Source organism: Rhamphochromis longiceps, linkage group LG9, assembly GCF_057381845.1.
Source record: "Rhamphochromis longiceps isolate RC_006_pf linkage group LG9, R_longiceps_female_GT1.1, whole genome shotgun sequence".
NCBI lineage: Eukaryota > Metazoa > Chordata > Actinopteri > Cichliformes > Cichlidae > Rhamphochromis > Rhamphochromis longiceps.
Genome location: NC_140565.1, coordinates 25572584 through 25592503, shown reverse-complemented (window position 1 = coordinate 25592503; position 19920 = coordinate 25572584). Strand labels below are relative to the sequence as shown.

The 19920-nt window shown below is 39.9% G+C and overlaps 1 protein-coding gene across 1 annotated transcript in view; it reads left to right on the top strand.

Annotated features, from left to right (window-relative positions):
• Positions 1–19920, top strand: part of LOC146662418 (cadherin-7-like) — a 117810-nt gene that overhangs the window by 72691 nt on the left and 25199 nt on the right. The window contains exons 7-9 of the mRNA XM_085419041.1: positions 1823–2076; positions 3100–3236; positions 5119–5240. Coding sequence (XP_085275167.1) covers positions 1823–2076; positions 3100–3236; positions 5119–5240 — 513 coding nt within the window. The remainder of the gene's footprint in view (positions 1–1822; positions 2077–3099; positions 3237–5118; positions 5241–19920) is intronic.

The window sequence follows — 19920 nt, the reverse complement described above, 5'->3', positions numbered from 1 at the left end:
TTATTCAGGAACCCAACTCAGTCAGCTTGTGAATAGAACTGCTGAACCAAGACTTGTTTATACCAAGACTTTGTAACCACAAAGGGTCCTGAACCTTCACTCTTGAAAATCAGTGAGACAGGTTAACATTTTAGGGCTTTGTACCCAAGCTGGTGAGACACTGAAAGCTGCCTGGAATCCAGATTGGAGTGGTGTGGGTATACAAGCAGTGTGCAAACCAATCTTTTTTCTCTCTTTTTTCCCCATGCAACTATTTAACATTTAATTAATAAACATTTAGATGAAGTGGGAGAGAAACTTTATTTTATATTGTTAACACATAAGCCACCTGCTGCTTTAAGTATTTACTAAAACTTTACTGATCTCCAGCAAAAAACAGTCCCAAACAGCTGAAATATTTCACTTCTAAAAGCTGCACCGTCCAGCTGTTCAAGTTTTGTGTTCTTTTTTACGTTTAGCATCCTCGGTAGGACTTCGGAGCTAAGTGGCTGTAGGACTGTTAAGTGTTATGAGACAAGCTTAGGCTGAGTTGGCATCAGTCAACACAACAGTTGCCAGCTAGAAGAAAAAAAAGAATAAAGCCAGATGTTTCCTTTAATTAATTAAATGCACCCGTGTCACAGATGAATCACGCGTTTCTGAAAACAGTGATATGAAATTCTACTACCACACACATGGTGATGCAATATTTTTATATAAGAATAATGACGTGCCACTGAATCTCAGTGCACTGTGGTCTGTTTGTGCCAGACAGCAAACACTTGTTTTATGAAGGATATTAGGATAAGTTCCTCTCCCTGGTTTTCCTTTCTCCGCTTTGCCCTTCCTACTGTGTTTTAAATGTCAGCAGAACCTTTGGATTAAGTGCTAATCACTAATGACAAATCAGCGCTGACTATTTCCACCTCTTGTGATGAAATAAACATCACGCGGTCACCGAAAAGTTCACTTCTCCAGTCGTCTCAAACTCAAGAAAAGACCCAAACTCAGCAAAATAACAGCGGCGCTACTGGCACCAACTACATAAATAAAGAAAATTGTCAAGTTAAATGTAAAAAGTAATTTATTCATTTCTAATGGAAAAAGAAAATGTTGTGCGTTCCCACCTTAGTTTTGCATGCTCCGTAGCACATGGCTGATACATCACATTTCAGGGTTTCAAAGGGCTTGAAAATGGTCTCCGCGGGCCACATTGATGTGACACTTCATTGCTGGCACTCTTTTGTGGGAGAGGTAGGGCCATTGTTGGCCACAAGCAATTCTTGTCAGATGGGCCAATTTAATCCCTTGTTTGTTTTGCACCAAACTCAGACAATTACAACATAGGAGAGATTCACAGACAATGAAAGTGTCAAATCAATGTTCTCTTGCAGTATATTATACGTTGCTATGGGGAGTTCAATAAGCCAGACAAAATGACAAAAATGTTTCAAAAGCGTTCATTTCAGCGTGCTTTTCACCATGTTGTGAGACTTGCTTGAAATCAATATTACTGCTTTCACAGCACAAAGTAACTATAATCCATCACCAAATCACTTTGTTTAAGTCTAACTGGGTGTTAAATTGTAATGGGTCTTTAGAGTCCACGTCCTTAATTGTGATCAATATCTCAGCATCGTCTGAATGATTTACAGATTTACATACATAGTAACTGTTCCTCTAACTGTGAATGGGTGAAAATGCAGAGCTGCAATCCTGGTGTAGTTTTTATTTCTCAATTCTAAAAAGAGCTAAACATTTCCGACACCTCTCATATTTTGATAAGGGAAGCGAACGTTTCTCTCAATGTTTTCTGTATTCTCCCTGTCTACCTCTCCTCCAGCCTTTAGACTTTGAAACAAAGAGCAGCTTTTCTCTGAGAATCGAAGCCACAAACAGGAATATCGACTCCAACTTCTTGAACTTGGGACCGTTTAGCGACACGACATCAGTCAAGGTGACGGTGGAGGATGTGAACGAGCCGCCCGTCTTTTCCACACCGTTGAGCAAGATGGTCGTTTCAGAGGACGCCAAAGTGGGCACCTCGATCGGGAGAGTCTCTGCCCATGACCCAGATAACTCCAACAGTCCAATCAGGTGCTAATGATTTATTCACCCGATTCAGACGTTAAAATCCCAATTTGTTTAAAAATGTGTTTAGTCCACATTATCGACAAACTCAGAATCCGTAGACCCTCCGACCTCCCCGTGTGGCGGTCATAAAGACAGTGCCAGATGGTGGTAGGGAAGAGGAGTGCAGCATTTGCAAAAGTGAAATGCCATCTTGAACAAGAGAAGGGCATTCCTGCTGGAGGGTCAAGGCTCAACACTTGTGCCGTGGCATTTATGGCTCAAAACAAGCACTCACATTGTCAGTCTGCGTGGTGTCACTCACAAGATCCCCCCACCAACCCCTACCTCCACCCCCCCCCCCCCCCCTTCCTGTTTTGCATTAATTGAATGAATATTGTATGGGATTCAAGCTTTGTCTGTTCGGATTGTTAGCAATCTTAATCAGAAAATCAAATTACTGCACCATTGTAGCTGTAAATTGCTTCTTTTTACTCCTGTGACTGCTATCAGCATCTGCAATATATTTCACTACAACTGTTGAAATTAAAATTATTGTGGAACTAATGCAGCCACAAGAGTCAAATTACATTGCAATAATACCCTTTGGATGTACGCTAATTGAAGATGCAATTTTCTCTAGAAATATGAGTTGCATTTTATTGAAAAGGTTTGATCGGCGCTGAGTGCTGAGGGACAAGTAGGCAGTCTTCAAGCTTATCAATATTTAATGTGCTTTTGTTTTGCTCGTGATATAAAGTTCCAAATTGCTTCCACGTTTCTGAATCTAATCCAATCTATGGACTGTACTCATTAGTTGTAATATTTAGAGACAGCTTGGACAACATCATATGTCTTCTATAAAGTGTGAAGATAATGTATGTATTTATATATGAAACCGAATGCAGCTCTTACTGCTGATGGGGAAAAAACATGATCATAATCTTTCCTTACAAGTAGAAGAAACTCTAAAATGTCAAATCAATACCACTATCCAAAAGCAATTTCTAAAAGTGTGTATGTGCGCTTTGTGTACTGTTGTGTGCCCAGGTACTCCATTGACAGGAACACAGACTTGGAGCGCTTCTTTAATGTGGATGCCCTAAGTGGGGTCATCAGCACAGCCAAACCTCTGGACCGAGAAGCAAACTCTGTCCACAACCTCACCATCTTTGCCATCGAGAACCGTAAGTTTCCTTGTGGGAAAAACTTTCAAAACTACTATGTAGTCCACTATTGCTTTATTCATCCTATAAATAGTACTTCATCAGCTCTAATATCAACATTGTGAACCACATGCTGGTGCTGGATTCTGTTTAATTAGGGATGTCTTCTATTGTGTGTCCAAAAGTAAAAACCCACGAGTGACTGAGCTAGATAGCTTGTCTGCTGGTTAATCAACCAAGAAATAACTACTCTAGTTTACAGGGTTAAAAAAAAGACCTTCGCTCACAGCTAGCAGGTCCTTTGTAGACTGTGAAGAGAGAAGCCCGTTGTGCATACTATCAGAGTTTAAGCCCTAAAACCAGGTCTGTCCTGCTCCTTACTGGAGGGGAGACAACATTACCTCAGAGAGCATCACTTTTTTATGTACACAGTTTCTCTTGTGAGCAAGTAAGTTATCCAAGTCCTCAAAAGGGTTATATCAGCAGGATGCATTTTTCCTAAGATATACTGCAATACTGTAGCTGGCTTGCAATATACATGAAGCTTTAGATCCTTTCTGGCCTGTTATCCACTCTGTAAGCTGTCTGTGCTTTGGACAATGCAGTGTGGTGTTGTTGGGGTTGTTGCGGAGCTGTCGGGGAATGTTAATTCACATACGGGAGGGTCATTCTGACCTCCATGTCTCCCTGAGCCATGGGGACGAGATGCTGACTAAGGGCGGGTGATCTCGCCCACGGGTGAACAATGTTAATGTGATGTGAAGAAGTGCCGTGTGCCTTTTTTGTTCATCTGTCAATGGCTCCAAGGACATAAACCCCTTTTTTTGTTCCTTCTTCTTTTTCCCACATTGCATTCCTATCATTCCGCACAATGGACAGCAATCACAAGCACGCTATCCACTGAGCACGCCAAACAGCTGCGTCACATCGGTATAAGTTAAAAAGACAACCAGCCTGTCAGCCCAGCACTTCTTTTGCTTTCACATCTTCAGATCGAACACTGCGTGAAAAAGGTCTTCTTTTCTTTTCTCTTTCTCAAAGCCTTTTTATCCATCTTTGCTTCAAAGATGTGTTTTTATTTACATCTAACAGCACACAGATGCGCCACTTGGTTGAATCCCGAGTGTGAGTGCTTGCCTGATATAGCAACAAAAAGAAAGCAGCATATAATAATAGCCATATGAAATGTCACAACAGTCCCTCATGCATGAGGCACTGACTTCTGACACATAGTGACACTTGGGCGCTGTTTTCAGCTGAAAACATCTTCGAGTTCATGGACTGGCAACAAAATCTACTGTCCTGCCTTATGACAGTATTTATAGTAAATGGGTTCTTTGTTACTGAAGAGGGTGCAGGGACTCTGTGGTTGAGGGATGTTGTGCACTCGAGCTGCAGTCACTCACATTTCATCCACTCTGGCCAGACCACGCCAATGACAACAAGTCTGTGGCCCGAGGCTCCGCACGTCCTTTTTATCACCATCAAATCAGCCGGCCCGAATGTCACGGCGTCATCTCTGGCCGGCACCGTGGCACCACCAGGCTAAATCATCATCTTGCACTCAGACACAGCCATTTAGCCATCAGTGTGTATCAGGCGGACAGAGGCGTGAAGCCCTCCGTGCGAGATGGCTCATTCGCACACGCAAACAACAAGCCAGCACCGAGTCTAATCACTGCGGCTGATCCGCAGCAGAGAGGGCAAGAACGCCAGCTGTTTGAAGCAGACTGCATATTTCATTACAGCAGCACTTTTTTTTTCCTCCCTCCACCTCCTTTGTGATTAATTATAACACATGAGAAAGATCAATATTCCATAATTTGGCCCAGTGCAAAGTTAAGGCAGAATCAAAGTGCTTTAAAGAAAGTTTGACAGACTCTCTTCTCTCTTTCCCTTTCAGATGACCCAACCCAAATCGGAAAAGGCATCACTTTGATCACAGTGCAGGACATAAATGATAACGCTCCGGTTTTTGCCATCGACTATGAAACACTGCTTTGTGAAAATGCCATACCAGGACAGGTAAGACCCAGAAACATCTCCGCAGTCGGTCTTGCTTCCCTTCCTTTTTTTCTCTCTCCTTACTTGCTTGAAGTTTGACTCACAAAGACAGCCCGCTGACTCTCAAAGCCATTAAAACCCTTTCTCTTTTGTTCCTCAAAACAAGTCCACTGTGTGCATGCACTATCCACTTCACAGCTCGAGGTCACTCCAGGGAGACAGCATCATTAGTATGAGACACATCCTTAAGATTTAATAGCAGGTATTGTAGTTCTTATCGTTCATTAGAGATGTTACTCGCATTCAATACTGTCAAAGGCAGCTAAATTAATGCCTGTGGTCTTAACAACCTAATGCAATGGCTCATGCTGGGATGGAGTAGTGTTCGGCGTCGGTCTGATTTTCCATTCTGAAGTCCTGCGTAATTAGATGGTCGCCATGCAGGGCAGTGATGTAGAAAATGCAACACAATATGGTCGGAAGGTAACGAGAGAGATTTTAGGAAGAGGAGGAGGAGAAGAAGCTGATTTTTTCGCTGCTTTTAGCATTTGGCCTCATTGTTGCTAAATGACTTGTGTGTCAGTGGCGGCGATTCATCTGCTCTTGGCATTTGGAAAATACAATCAGAGGCGAAGGGTAGAAGAGGCGTGTAGACTTGAATAAGTACAATTGATCAGAATGATGCATTATATTGGGAATGGCCATTAGGCCCTTTTAAATATGTTATTTGCATTCATATTTGGGAGTTGTTTGTCACCAGGCTCACAGGAGGGTGAGCAGAAATAGCAAATGATTTCATTTGCAAAAAGTGAAAGACTACATTTTCTCTGTGTGTATTTGTTTTATATGCACGGAGCGGCTCATTTTCCATCGAGGTTCCAGAGACTAACCCTCATCTGACCGACATATTTAACATACATGGATTACCGGCTGAAGTCTCTGGGGAACTGCTATTATATTTGCTAAGAGCAAATATAATAGCAAAACACTAATAATGGCAAAACTTGTTTCTTCTCAGAGCGTTATTAGTTATGTAATTAAGGGCATCTAAAGATAAAAAATGGAATTAATCTTATTACTGCAGAGTTACAACTAATTTGCAGTTTTGTAAAATGAAAAACGTGTCTTTAATACATGCACTTGCCGATGTTATCTGAAGTACAATCCACATTATTACTAAATACTTATTTATCATCCTTTTATTCTCAGTAGTTTTAAGTAAACATCACTTTTGTTGGCTTTATATGAGAAAAGCAATCGGAATAAATATAAAATAATAGAAATAAAAAAAACAATAAAGGCAGCCCAAAGTTGTCATTTCTGAAAGGGTGACGTCTCTTTGGTGGCATCTCAAAGGCATCCTGATCAGATGCCTTAGCCACCTCTGCTGGCTCCTTTCGATGTAGAAGAGTAGCGGCTCCACTCTCAATCTCTAAAGGGAGAGCCTAGACAGCATTCAGAGGAAATTCATTTCCGCCACTTGTATCAGTGATCTCATTCCTTCCGTCACCACAGCTCGTGACCATAGGTGAGGGTGGCAACGTAGATCGACAGCTTTAAACTGACACTCACCTCTCTCTTCAGCATCCACACCAATCTGCCAATCTCCCACTCTACTCTTCCCTCACAAGACCGCAACATACTTGAACTCCTCCACTTGGAGAAGCAACCCCATCCCTGACACAGAGTGGGCACTCTTCTGGCTGAGAACCACGGCCTCAGATTTGAAGGTGCTCCTTCTCATCCCAGCTGCTTCACATTCAGGTGCAAACCACCCCAGTGAAAGCTGGAGGCCAAGAGAACCACATCATCTGTAAAGGTCAAAGACCAGATCCAGAGTCCGCTGAATCTGATGTCACAACAATGATAACATCATTAGGCAGACCTAAAAAATGGGAGCGATGGAAGAAAACTCCTGTGAGATATGACATAATACACCTCCAGGGTTTGTACGGATCCCAGGATGAGTGTTAAAGTGAATTTTCAAATTTCTCATTATGCTGCCATGTTGGTCTTTTTTAGGCATTTTTTGAGCTTGTATCTTTTTTTAATCACAACTAACTAAGTGGAGTTCAGTATACACAATTCAGCCAACCTTGAGGTATTTTAAGATATTATTCAATTGAATGTAATTCATCACACTGTAGCTGTAAGGCTTAGCATTTGCAGGAATAAACACTGCCTCTATATTAGTTGACATCATTATTGAAAAATGCATTCTACCAGAGCTGAATGTCTATTTTTGGTTAATGATCCCGCCACTTATCCTCAGACGATTGTTGTTCCTCTGCGATATTAAAGTTAGCGCAACATAAAGCAACCATCTCTCACTCGTCGATATTTCAACTTTTAAATTAAGGAGATAATTTGTAAACTTCTTCCCACTAGCACCTTATAAATTATGGCACAGAGACTGAAACAAAGTCATTCTCCAACAATCATACCAGCCTGCAGGACACAGCAACAGCCATTGCCCATGACAGCATCATCAGCAGGAAAAGGTGCTGCAAATCTGTAATTACTCAGCTGAAGCAGACAGATTGCTTACTCAATGCCAGCGATAGCTGAGCTGCGTGGTTCCCCCCTAGGTGTAGCTAGAAGCTTCTTTGCTGTAAAGTGAGGAGCTGGTGGTGACTGAGGCCTTGGTCCCTGTCCATCCAGCGAGTTGAAGTGATGCATTCAAATTATGACTGCACAGTCATAAAATGGTGCAGTTAAAATGAGCTACTTTAGCTTGGAGCTGGTTTTAACCTTATAATAGTTAAGACACTTACAACACAAAGTAGTGAGTATGTATGGTTGTGTGTGGAAATGTGTTTGGATTTTACTCAACTGAAGTGAAATACTGTCAGCCCAGCACTAAGTACCTGAAGTATGCACGTGATTTCATATTTTTACACAAATAGCTACATTCAAGGATTTAATTAGCTCCTCAATTTACAAGTTAGGAGCTGTGACTCATCACATCACCTCAAAAGAAGGAAGACAAAGGAAGACAAAACAAATAGGCGTTAAATGTCTAGAATATATTTCACAATTAAACTCACCTAACATATCTTTTATCTTCTTATCTAAACACTTTTGAGAAAATGTTTTGTGAACCGTGTGGATTTATACTTGCTAATTGTAAAATGCGCTCTGATCATCATAAATCACAATTGACCAAAAAGACAAGGAAAAAAAGCGAACTAAACTAACTACACACAATTCCCAGGCGAGCCCAGACAGTCATTCCCAGTCTAGGCTTGAAAAGGTAAGCAAACCGCCTTTGCTAACAAAACAACACTTGGAGCCAGGTGTTGTGATGAGATTGGAAGTGTGGGCTGATGGGTTGATAACTAAAGGCATCCGAAGTCTGCACTCACAAAGTGTGTTCTTCTCATGAAAGATTGGTTGTTGTGAGCCATGCCTCAATCGCAAATCACGAAAGCTGGAAAAGACTCCAGAGCATCTTTAAAGATCTAAATGTCCATCAGTTCGCAATAAGACAAGCCATTTCCAAAGAGAGGGGCTCCGAAAGACTGATGGTACTCTCTGTAGGAATAAATCTCCACTAGAAAAAAAAAGGTAATGAATAAGAAGGGTGTTGATGGAAAGACACAATGAAAGCACTGCTTTTCTGGGGAAAGTAAAAACGTGCTGCTCTTCATTTCCTATTAGTTTAGTCAGAAGACAATCAGATCACAAGAAAATCCTTGTTATTCACAGTGTATATAAGGTTTCCACATTAAAAAGGACCATCTAGCTGTTGTTTCACATTGAATTTCTTACATTCCAACAGTTAAATATGTGATTTATAGTCACATGTAGATGTTTTTTTTTTTTTAATGTAGCATTGCAGCCATCGTAGCTACAATTTCTTTGATTTCTTTTTAAATACACATAAAATAAAGAGGCAAAATAAATTGATGTGACCTCTGTGCAATGTGTTGTCTGTCTCTGTAAATTAATGTTCCGGAGGAGGTTACATTTATAGCAACAGCCCGTTTATTCAGTGAATTCTCTAGTTTGCTCTCGGTTTTATCACTTAGGAAATGTTGCCAAGTGGAGTTCCACTGTGTCACGCTCTGAATTGAAGATTGTTAGTCACACCTTTATTTCATCACGTCTGGATTATTGTAATTCATTGTTCGCTTGTCTTAACAAAGCTTCCTTTGAACATCAGCAGGTTGTTCAAAACACCGCTGTGAGCCTTCTGGCTGAGTTTTGCAAGTACTCGCATGTCACATCGTTGCTAATTTAGTTGCACTGGCTCCCCATTAACTTCAGAGTCCATCGGTGAACCTTTACATCCATGCAGCCCCCATTCCCCGCAGGACCCTGAGTTTGTTTACTGACAATAACAAATATGTGTGCCTAAAATGTTGAGTTTAAGTAATTTGAATACATGTAAATCTGTAAAAAAATTTAAAAAAATTATTGCAATTAAATCTGATCATATTAAACATGTTTGATTTGTATATATTTAGTTTAGATGAAGCATATTTTTCTTAATGATGAATTATTTGAATAAATCTTTGATTTTACATATTTTATACAGCTGTCACTGTTAACCTTATTTAAATGGCATTAACGCGACAAATTTTCGAGTTAACGAGTTACCGCGGATCACCTTGTGTGTGGAGCTGCACAGCATCACCACGTTAGCGCCTTTAGCTCGTTAACGTGTTGACGCCATCCAGCCATCCAGGGCGATCCGCGGTTACTCGTTAACGGAGATTTTCCGCGTTAATGCAGTTATGGCTTTACCGTAACTTACCATAACTTATTAACGCTGACAGCACTAATATTTTGAGCGTGATTTTGAGTTCTAAGGTTTTTTAATGTACAAAACTGAGAACAGTGGCCCCCTGACATGGGACCACTAAAATGTCATCACATGAGAGTTAGCTACATTTAGTCAAGAGGCTCTTTGCTGGTAGTAATCTGTATTAAAAAGAGAAAGTTAACAAAAAATATTTCACAATATTTCAGCCAGCAAACATATATTACAATTTACTAACTATACATGTTACAAACATATTACCTCTACAGTGAATCCAGTAAATACAGACTGTAACTTTCCTATTTAGAGATCTGTTACCGAACCTTTTTAAACTGTGTGACATTTACATGCAGTTTACGTGTTAACATTTTTGATTAGCATTTTCTCCCATAATTTCTTTTATATCATTTGGAAATACTCGAGAGCCACATATTGACATGTCACATCCCGTGCAGTATTTTGTCTGTAAAAATAAACCTGTGCTTTCAGTAATGTAACTGCCATAGCAATTGCCATGATTGTCTTTGTCACATCTTGAGGATTCACAAATCTTTGCATGCTGCGCTCACCTCACGTCTTTCACATGGGATAAATTTAGATGAGAAACGTGCTTCTTGTACTTTCTTTAACCTTGTCGTAGGAGTGAATGACTAGGAAGTGCTTGTTTTCTTACTTTTTTTAAATTATCTGCTAATTCCAATTTTATTCAGTCCCATTGAAGCCCTCTCTTGGGCAAGACTGAAGTGTACCAATGGGAATGCACCTTCAGACTGAATAATGAGGGCACAAAAAAATGGAAATTTCATGATGAAATTTACACCCAAAAATACAGAGCAAAGGGAAGGAGAGACGCTGACATTTGAATGTGAAAACACAGTTTGAATTACAACGAGATGTCTGCTGTCTGTTACTAGACGGACTAGGTGGACTCATAACCTGTCAGATACGTGCTCCACCACCTCCCTGATTCCTTATTAATCAAAATGCCCCTGTTGTGTACTATATGTCTGGCTGTAGCAGTGAACCAGTGGCAGTACTAACTGTGTCTGCTTTTCCTGTAAAGCATTGTTAAAAATCTCACGCCGCCCACTGGCTGTCACGCCCATTGGCTTATTCACAGCTGTGACAAAGATGAAATAATAATAGTTGCCAGTTGGGGCCAGGGTTGACTCTGTGGCTCTGTAGCACAGATTAAGAGGGAGTGCAGGGATGGAATAAGCTGCCATTTTTCAGGCCTAATTAAGGCCGTCTCGTGGCACTGGTTCTCTCCAGAGATGCCACTTGTTACGGATCAACGGTGCGTCTGTCTTCTGCCATAATATTAATTGATATTATGATGATGTGGAAGGGGCAGGGCAGCAGGGACGGAGGAGTGGGGGGTCACGTTGTACAATCACTTCAGTGTAACCATTACATACATGAGTGGACTTGGCATTCAGCTGCCCCCAATCTGCTCCCTGCCCCTCCCTGCAGTCCTGTAGCGTCCCTGAGGGATTTGGGAATGTTGGGTAGTCATGAACTGAGGTTTTCAAACTGCAAGGTAAAAGAGTTGAAAAGAAAGCAGTGAGATACAAACACTGCTGAAGTAGCTGGTGCATGCTGACGTTTGAAAATGTGTTTTTATGAGGCTGTGAGGCTAAATTAAGATACAAAACCCCTAAGTGGCTACTTCTGCCAAATTTGCATCAAACTTTGTGCACCTTCTGAGCTTTCAGTCAAATGTCAACACAAGGTAATACACTGATTTTTAAATTTGCTGTGATGTTCACCTTTTAAGGATATTCTTATCACATATGTCACATTTAGCTTAGAATTTACTGACCCCCCCCCCCAAAAAAAACAAAAAAACAAAAACAAAAACGAAAAACAAACAAAAAAACAAACAAACAAAAACAAACAAACAAAAACAAAAAAACTTAGGTTCCTGCAAAGTAATCCAATAGTTATACCTGTCTTTCCATCCACAGGAAACCTAACAGCAACAGATGAACTGCCTTGACTGTATATAAAATGAATGTAGCAACCATAGCATCTGGTTTGTAAAGCCTTGCAGTTTTAGCATTCTGAATGACACTTTGGAGCTGGGTGTAATGATATTTGGAAGAAAGACAGGCATGCTAAGTGTTCAGCTAACACTAGCTAGCTTGTTTATCAAGATGCATCAACAGACTGTAAGGCTGCATCACCTGGGTGCAAATAGCAGCTAATGTAACATACAAAAAAATGCAATACAATTGTATTTACCAAAACTAGAGCATAGCCCCACTGAACCTATTCTGTTTATCATATAATGTCATGAAAATCAGTGTCTTACATTATTTACTAGAAGACAGCTAGCTGTTACAGCTGACCGTGATCACCTGTCAGATAAAGAGGTTCCCAGGTCTGTGGAGTTTGCATGTCTTCTCTGTGCTGGCATGGCTTTACTCAGGGTACACCAGCTTCCTTCCACAGTCCAAAGATGTACATGTTTGGTAACTTGATGATTCTAAATTGGCCCTATGTGTGAATGTTAACATGAGTAATCAGGGTTTAGAGAGCTAGACTCCAGGCTCCCTGCAACACTGAACTGGAGTTAAGAGTTAAGACGGTGGATGGATGGATGGATGGATGCAAGTTTTGGTAATGTGAAGATACATTTTTATTGAGGAGGCTGTAAACATATTTATGTGTGCTTTAAATGTGGGTATTTCAACTGCAGCAACTGTGTGGTTTACCTTGCTGCTGGAGTCTTCTTCAAAGCCGTTTAATGAAGTGCACTTTTGGTAGTTCCCAGTTGGCTTTATTTTCCAGCCCCAAGGTTTCCTCTCAGACTACTTCTTGTTTTCTTACAACATAGCGTGCTGTAGTTCCAGTGTGTTTGTGTGAATATCTCCTAACTTAAACAATGAATAGTCAGTGAAGAATCTTAATGTTGTCCAATAAGACATGTATTTACATACAAATTTATATCCTGGTATGTGCCATTATTTTTTCAAGTTTCTTTTTTTTGTTTTTTTTACCATTCCCTAATTACTATACTGCCTCACATCAATAAAAAAGTGTCTTCGCACCTCTAGTCATCGCTCAAATTATCAGTTTATTATGGGAGTTGCATCAAGGTGAGAGATGAAAACAGATATGCCAAGGTGCTAGGGGCAGAGAAAATATTAGTGTGTGGCAGTAAACTGTCTGTTCTATAAAAAGACAGAACAAGGAGCAAGTTTAATCTCAGATCTCACCAGGAGATGACTTTAGCCTCAGCAGTTTCGACTTGTCAGGATCATGCCAACAAACACGCTTATGACAAGTCGAGTCTCAGCGAACAATTCAGATTGTCGATGCGGAATGAGAGCGGCGGCATAAAAAAAAATAAAGGGATTGAAGGATGACATTTGTTGAATGATATTGATTGGCAATATGTGTGGGTGTGGGGCATCCGTACGTATGTCTGTGTGTGTGTGTCTGACAGCAGGGTGAGATGTGTGAGCTGGTGCTGTTAGTGAACAAAGTTATGGGTGTCACATGTGGGTGATGTTTAGGGCGTCTATGTCATAGGAAGCCGTGGCAGAGTGCCGCAGAGCGAGGGGTGTGAAAGCGGCAGGCCCACCACTTCCTTCGTCAACACAACCCATGGTGACAGCTGTCATATTGCCATGGCAACGAGTGCCACCTATTTGATGCGATACTTATTTATACTCTTGGTTCAACTTTGAAGTGGCTGTCTTGATCTTATTGTATGACTAATCTGCCAACAGGGCTTTAGGTGGCTTAAATGAAAGTCTCTTAGCTGTACAGCCAGTCGTATCCTACTCACAATCTGATAATTACACTATAAAGACAGTATAACACTAGACTAGACCCTGAAGAGTTTAAAATGCAGTGCAGTGTTTACTTCGCTGGTGTCAAAGTGTGATTTGCTCATTATTGCTTGGATTCTTCATCTTTTTTATATATATAGTCAGTCATTCTAGTTATGCTACTTTACCAAACATTACTTTTTTCATTATAGAAGCCACATTTCATGTTCCTGTCTCCAGTCAAAGTCTGAGTCAGTAATGCAGCAGCTCAAGGGAGCACAGATGCTTTGTGTCATAGTTTAAGTAAATTATGGCCATTGTAGTTCGCTAACGTACTTCCGGTGTTTGGAAGAATTAAATCTTGATTGTTTGAACTGCATGCCGGTGAAGACAGATGCGTTTTAGGTGGCAGGGTGTCATTTGTAGAATTGTTGCGAGTGCTGAGTGAACAGGCAGGATTTGGCCTGTGAAGGTGCAGCTCAATCAACCAGGTGGTGCGATGTCTGGGGATGGGTGGATTCAAATAACTAGACACCAAAGAGTAGAATCTTCAATGAAAATATCCAGAACCCAGAATTTGGCTTTGGATTAAAGACTGAACACTGAAACTCATTTTGAAGCCTGTGCATAATTTTTTTTGTACCAGTGTACTGTTGTGGATAATATATGTAAACAAAAGTATAAGTCCCTTTGATCAAAGAAAAAAAATAAACCCAAGAATAACTCTAAATAAAACATTTCAAATTTCTTATTTTCTTTTCATATTCAGATCTAAGATCACATTTCATTTGATATTTAAAAAGTACTTACATTTATTTTCCACTCACTTAAAAATACCATTTATCTTTGCATTATTGTTTCACAAAGTCAACAATTTTTGTTTTCTAATTTTCTAATTAAATCAAGGAACGTGAGCACAAAGAAGTCACTGAGACTGACAAACTGTGTAGCACTTTTCAAAACTGTCACGCAGACACCTTTGTGTCAAAGGTTTGGCTGCGCAATAATGTCTTTAAGTTGATGTTTACTTATCAGTTTTCACTGCATGCATCTTAGTGAAGTGAGGTATAGGTTTAAAATGCTATTCTTAGACTTTTAATTAGAAGTGTTGTTCGCTGTCAGCTGTCACCATTCCTGTTGACACTGCTGCTGCCTTCTGACTTTATAGTTACTTTCTCAACCGATGAAAACAAAGTAACACAACTTCACAATAAAAAGATCTGTCACTTTCCTTTTAGTTTGAATATGCTAAAAGTTTTTGTTGTTGTAAAGATAAATCTCTAAAATAGGACGAAAACAATATGTATTTTGGAGTGAAAATGATTTTTCCTTAAAGGGTTTTCCTAAAATGCCCCAGCAGTTTTGTATATCACTTCTTTAAAACTGGGAAAATTGCCAAAGGTCGATTAGATTAAAAAAAGGTCAAAAGCAGCGGCTGAGAAATCTTTTTATTTCCCCGCGTTGGTTAAGGTCCAAGAAACATTAAATCATACATTTCCTGTAATTTTACAGGATAGTGTCATTAGATGTTCCCTGCTTTCCAAATTTGACTTCTTTAAAATTCTACACCACAGGCTTTGCCTTAATTCTTCACCACTTGGAACTTTATTTCTGTGTTGTTTGTTAAGGTTTTCAGTACATTTAATACTGATTGCAATAGATTTTGTAACTAAGTCTTTTAGTTATGATACAGATAAAGCATGAAGGGATTTCAACAATCACCCAAGCGATCAAAAAGATAGTAAGGCAACAGTAGACTAAACTCATATACAGTCAAGTGAAAAAGAAAGTGTTCACAGGACTCTATGCAGCCCTTAAGTACACCATTCCTTAAGAATTGAGAGGATAAGTAGCAGCCAGGTGCTGCTAATCAAGTGCATTTGATTAACTGATTATCAGAGCGTGTGAGCACCTCTATGAAAGAGGAAGTTTTGTCAGTTTGCTAGTCTGGAGCAGTCAAGTGTGTGTGTTAACACAATGTTAAGGAAGAAAGGCATCAGCAACTATCTTAGAGAAGCGATGGTTGTTCCTCATCATACACAGTCGACCCAAGGTCAGGCTGTGCAGTACGCAGAGGAACTGCAAACACCTCGAGAGATTTCAGAATCTACAGGCAAGTTAATTATAAAAAAAAGATTAAATAAAACACTTCTTGGAAATGTTTCCAGGCTAAAACCTCTACTCTCCAAAAAGGCAGGTTCAGACAGGAGGAGAGAGAGCACGGGGAGAACACAGACATAACAGGCTGGGGGAAACATGGAATAAACATAAAGAGAGACGAGAGCTCATAAATACACAGAGGGGCACAAGGGGGTAAGAGTCACAAAGGGAAAAACACTTAGGGAACACTACAACAGGACACCTCAGAAAACCTGGCCTAAATAAGGAGCGAAAATACAAGGAACCAAGAACACTGGGCCAACATGGCCCAGGACCATGACAGAACTGAATCCTGTTTAGAAGATACAATGCCGGTTTTTCAAAGCTGTGAATAATTCTTAGAGGGAAAATTAGTGAGGGTTGAAGGAGTAGAACAGCTTTGATTTCTTTTTGATTTCTAGAAGTAGTGGTTATAATGTAGGCTTACACATACAGATATTACATAGGAGGTATTTTTAGGATAAAGGGGAGAGCTTGTAAATAGAAATGATTTTTATACATATTGCATTTTTTGATATGAGTTATTGAAGTTATTGAAGGATTGCACACGCTTACAGACACAGAGTTAAGAAACACACATGACAGTATTGATTCCAGGCAAAAGGCCTCAAATTCATTTAGCTTTTTTTGACTGAACTTAAAGAAGGACCAAAGAGGAAGGAAAGCATATATTTTGGTTAAGTCTGATAAATTAGAATTAGAAGGTATTGTTACATTAAAGGGAGCAAATGAAATAAAAAGGCTATACCAAAAACGGGTTATAACATAGGAAATGTGAGGTTTTAAAATGAAGTTAGTGTTAACACACAGGAGTTGTTTCAAGGCAGCATTTAGCTATGATGAAATGTATACAGGAGTAATTGCTTATATGCTTAAACTTAATTGATTAAAGTGGTTGTTTTCTTTTGGACCTTTTAGAGTAGAGGAACTTGCAGCAGCGACAATTTGTGCACAGGATGTTGACGATCAGATAAGGGAAAAATAGAGCGAGCAACCGGACGTGAAAGCAGGGCTTAAAGAGTTTTAAAGTGATGAGTAACGTTGAAGAATATACATAAATACAAGTCAATAAGTTAAGAACATAATTAGGATCAGGCTTTTGATTAAAGAGTCCCAGATAGGATAAGTTAGGGAGATGCAGGAAAAGGTGTTTTGTTTCCTTTGCAGAAGATCTCAGCGACCACAGGAGGGGCGAGGATCCTGGAGATCTCGAGGCCTGCTGAACCACCAGAGAGGGTCTGAGCGAGGACACAATGTATTGCGACCTCTGGTGTTCCAGAGGTCGAGAGAGGGAGTGTGGAGCAGGGAAATTATTTTACTGCTATTGCTAAATAATTGTCATCATTACCATTGCATTAATAATATAATCTGGAGTTTATATTGCATTCAGGGGTTAAACAGTGTGTCTTTCAGAAAGGCTAAAAGTAACAGGACAGGAAATAGGCTTGGAGAGTTTTGCAGAAGTGGAAGTTATTTTGAGCCGCAGGCTAAGACGAGGCTTTAACAATGTAACAGATAGCTTTAAGAAGGCCTTAAGCAGTTATGACTATTTTATACACAATGCATATCTGTGCTTATTAAAGAGTTGGAGCTCGGTCAATTAATTGGGGGTCGGAAGCTTTGTTCGGCGCGATGTTCGGACAATCTATTGTGCAAGTGACTTGGAGCCATAGAAGGAATTGCAATACATGCTTACAAAACACTTATATATCAGATCATTTTATATTAAGGTTTTAGTAGAGGTTCTTGGTTAAAACATTTATTTAGTAGAAGACATACACATAGTCTCAGTGAGCCTCTGTCCTGGTGAAAGGTCAGAAGTGCAACAGGTGAATTGAGAAAGAGCATTTGAGGACGAGACACAGACAGTAGGTGAAGAGGTGACACAAAGAGCATGTGAGGTCAACACATACACACACATTAGTTAGATTTATTTAGAGGAGAGATTAGTCATGTCTCGGCAAGAAAGAGGAACAATTCACTTTAAGACAAGAACGGAAAGTACCAGCCATGAAAATAGAAGATGATCTTCTGGGGTAAAAGCCAGAAGATCATCTTGTATAAATCTATGTATAAAATGTATCTGTGACGCATGAAGGGGCGTCAGTAAATCAAACCCTGATGCTATAAAATATCTGTTCATGCTTTGATTAAGTCGAGGACTACTGGCTGTCTGCGTACAGAGTGTCTTCCCACACGTGTGTTCATTAAAAATCATTGTTTGACCAAGACCTTCTGGACCAAGAGTGGTTTGTACTCTCCCTCCTCAATTGTGAACCTTAACAAACTCCAAACAGACAAAAGTGTAGCTGTTTGGCTGTAATCTACAACTAAACATAGCATATTGACATAAAGACATCTAAATGTTCTCCAGCACAAGCTTCATATAGTCATTCTCTCAAAAGGTGGTGGAGGGTTGATGATTTGGGCTTGTTTTACAGGACACAGGACCTGGGCACCTTGCAGTCATTCAGTCAACTGTGAACTACTTGTATAACAAATTATTCTAGAATCAAATATGAAGCCAGCTTGGCTGAAATTGGATCATATCGCAGCAAAAATTTCTGGCACAGCTTTACCTACTTCCAAGGTGCATGGAGAGGATGAAAAACTCACAACGCAGGAACTCTAACAACTCTTAGAATGAAAGAGGAACAACTTTATTAACTGACCAACTCGTTTCAGCTTCTGGCCTTCATCAGGGATACACAAAGTACAATTTGTGTGTAAATAAAAGACAAGAAACAGAAAAAAATTTAATTAACCAATCACACCTTCATAGATAAACCAGCTGACATATAACAGGTTGCTATTGGTTAATAGGTTAATAGGTTAAGTGACGCCCAAGTAAAACTGGACTAGACAGTTAACGATAAAGACAGGGGGGAGGAACCATAATCCCCGCCTGTCTTAAAATAATACATGCGAGAAATACATAAGAAGAAAAAATATTAGAAATATACAGAAAAATAATAAAATGATTACAAAAGAAAACATTTAATTAAAAAAGAAGTCAGTGCAGCAGTTTGATTAAAAAAGAAGAAGACACCATAAATTGGATCACACAAAATTCCAGATTTCAACCTGACTGAAATGGTGTCGTGTGACCTGAAGAGAGCTGTGCATGAAAAAAGGTCCACAAACCTCAATGAACTGTAGGCCAAAATTCCTCTATAACAAAGTGAAAGACTTACAGAAAATGATTCATTTAAGTTACTGCTATCTAAGAGTTATAGGTTATAGGTATAGGTTGCTGATTTATTAGATGTGCTTAGATTTTCACAGTACTGAATAGACTCCTATGAAAACCTTTCTTTTTCATATGGCTCTAAATGTCATTCTTCAATCTGAGTTCCTTCTGTTTTTGTTTTTTGTTTGTTTTTTTTTGTTCATTTTATGGATAATTTGGTTACAATTTAGTGAGTTTGAGTAACATCCCACTTTTACAATACAAATGTGCATACATTCCTCTGTGTACTGCACATTCTCTTACTTCCCTTTGAAGGCAACAAACAGAGACACCTTTGTCCTTTAATATCCGGTATGGTCTGACACGCAGCCATGTGTAAACTCAAAAAACCCTTTAATTCGGTGATTCATAGGCCTCCTCAGCCGTTCCTTGCGACAGGCACCAGTCGGCTGCAGCTGTTAATGTCTTTGAGCGAGAATTTATGTCCGCAGCCATGCCTCTCTCCTCCTGTCTCCTACTCAACCCATTTGAGGATTCCCCACCAAAGGTTCAGTGCATCCTTGCATCAGAGCCACATTAATGAAAGGCATTATACATTACAAAGTGTTTGATTTAAGAATGATTTAGAGTCCTTTCCCTCAGCCGTGAGGAATGGAAAGCTTCCTAGAGATAAGCTCGGAATCCATCCGCAATATTCAAAGGACATCAAAGGGTTCAGAATGTGTATTGGATTCATCGGCGGTGTAGGAACCACAAAGAAAGGTTTCTATCAGATGTGAGATTTCCATAACAGAGTGAGAGGCATGT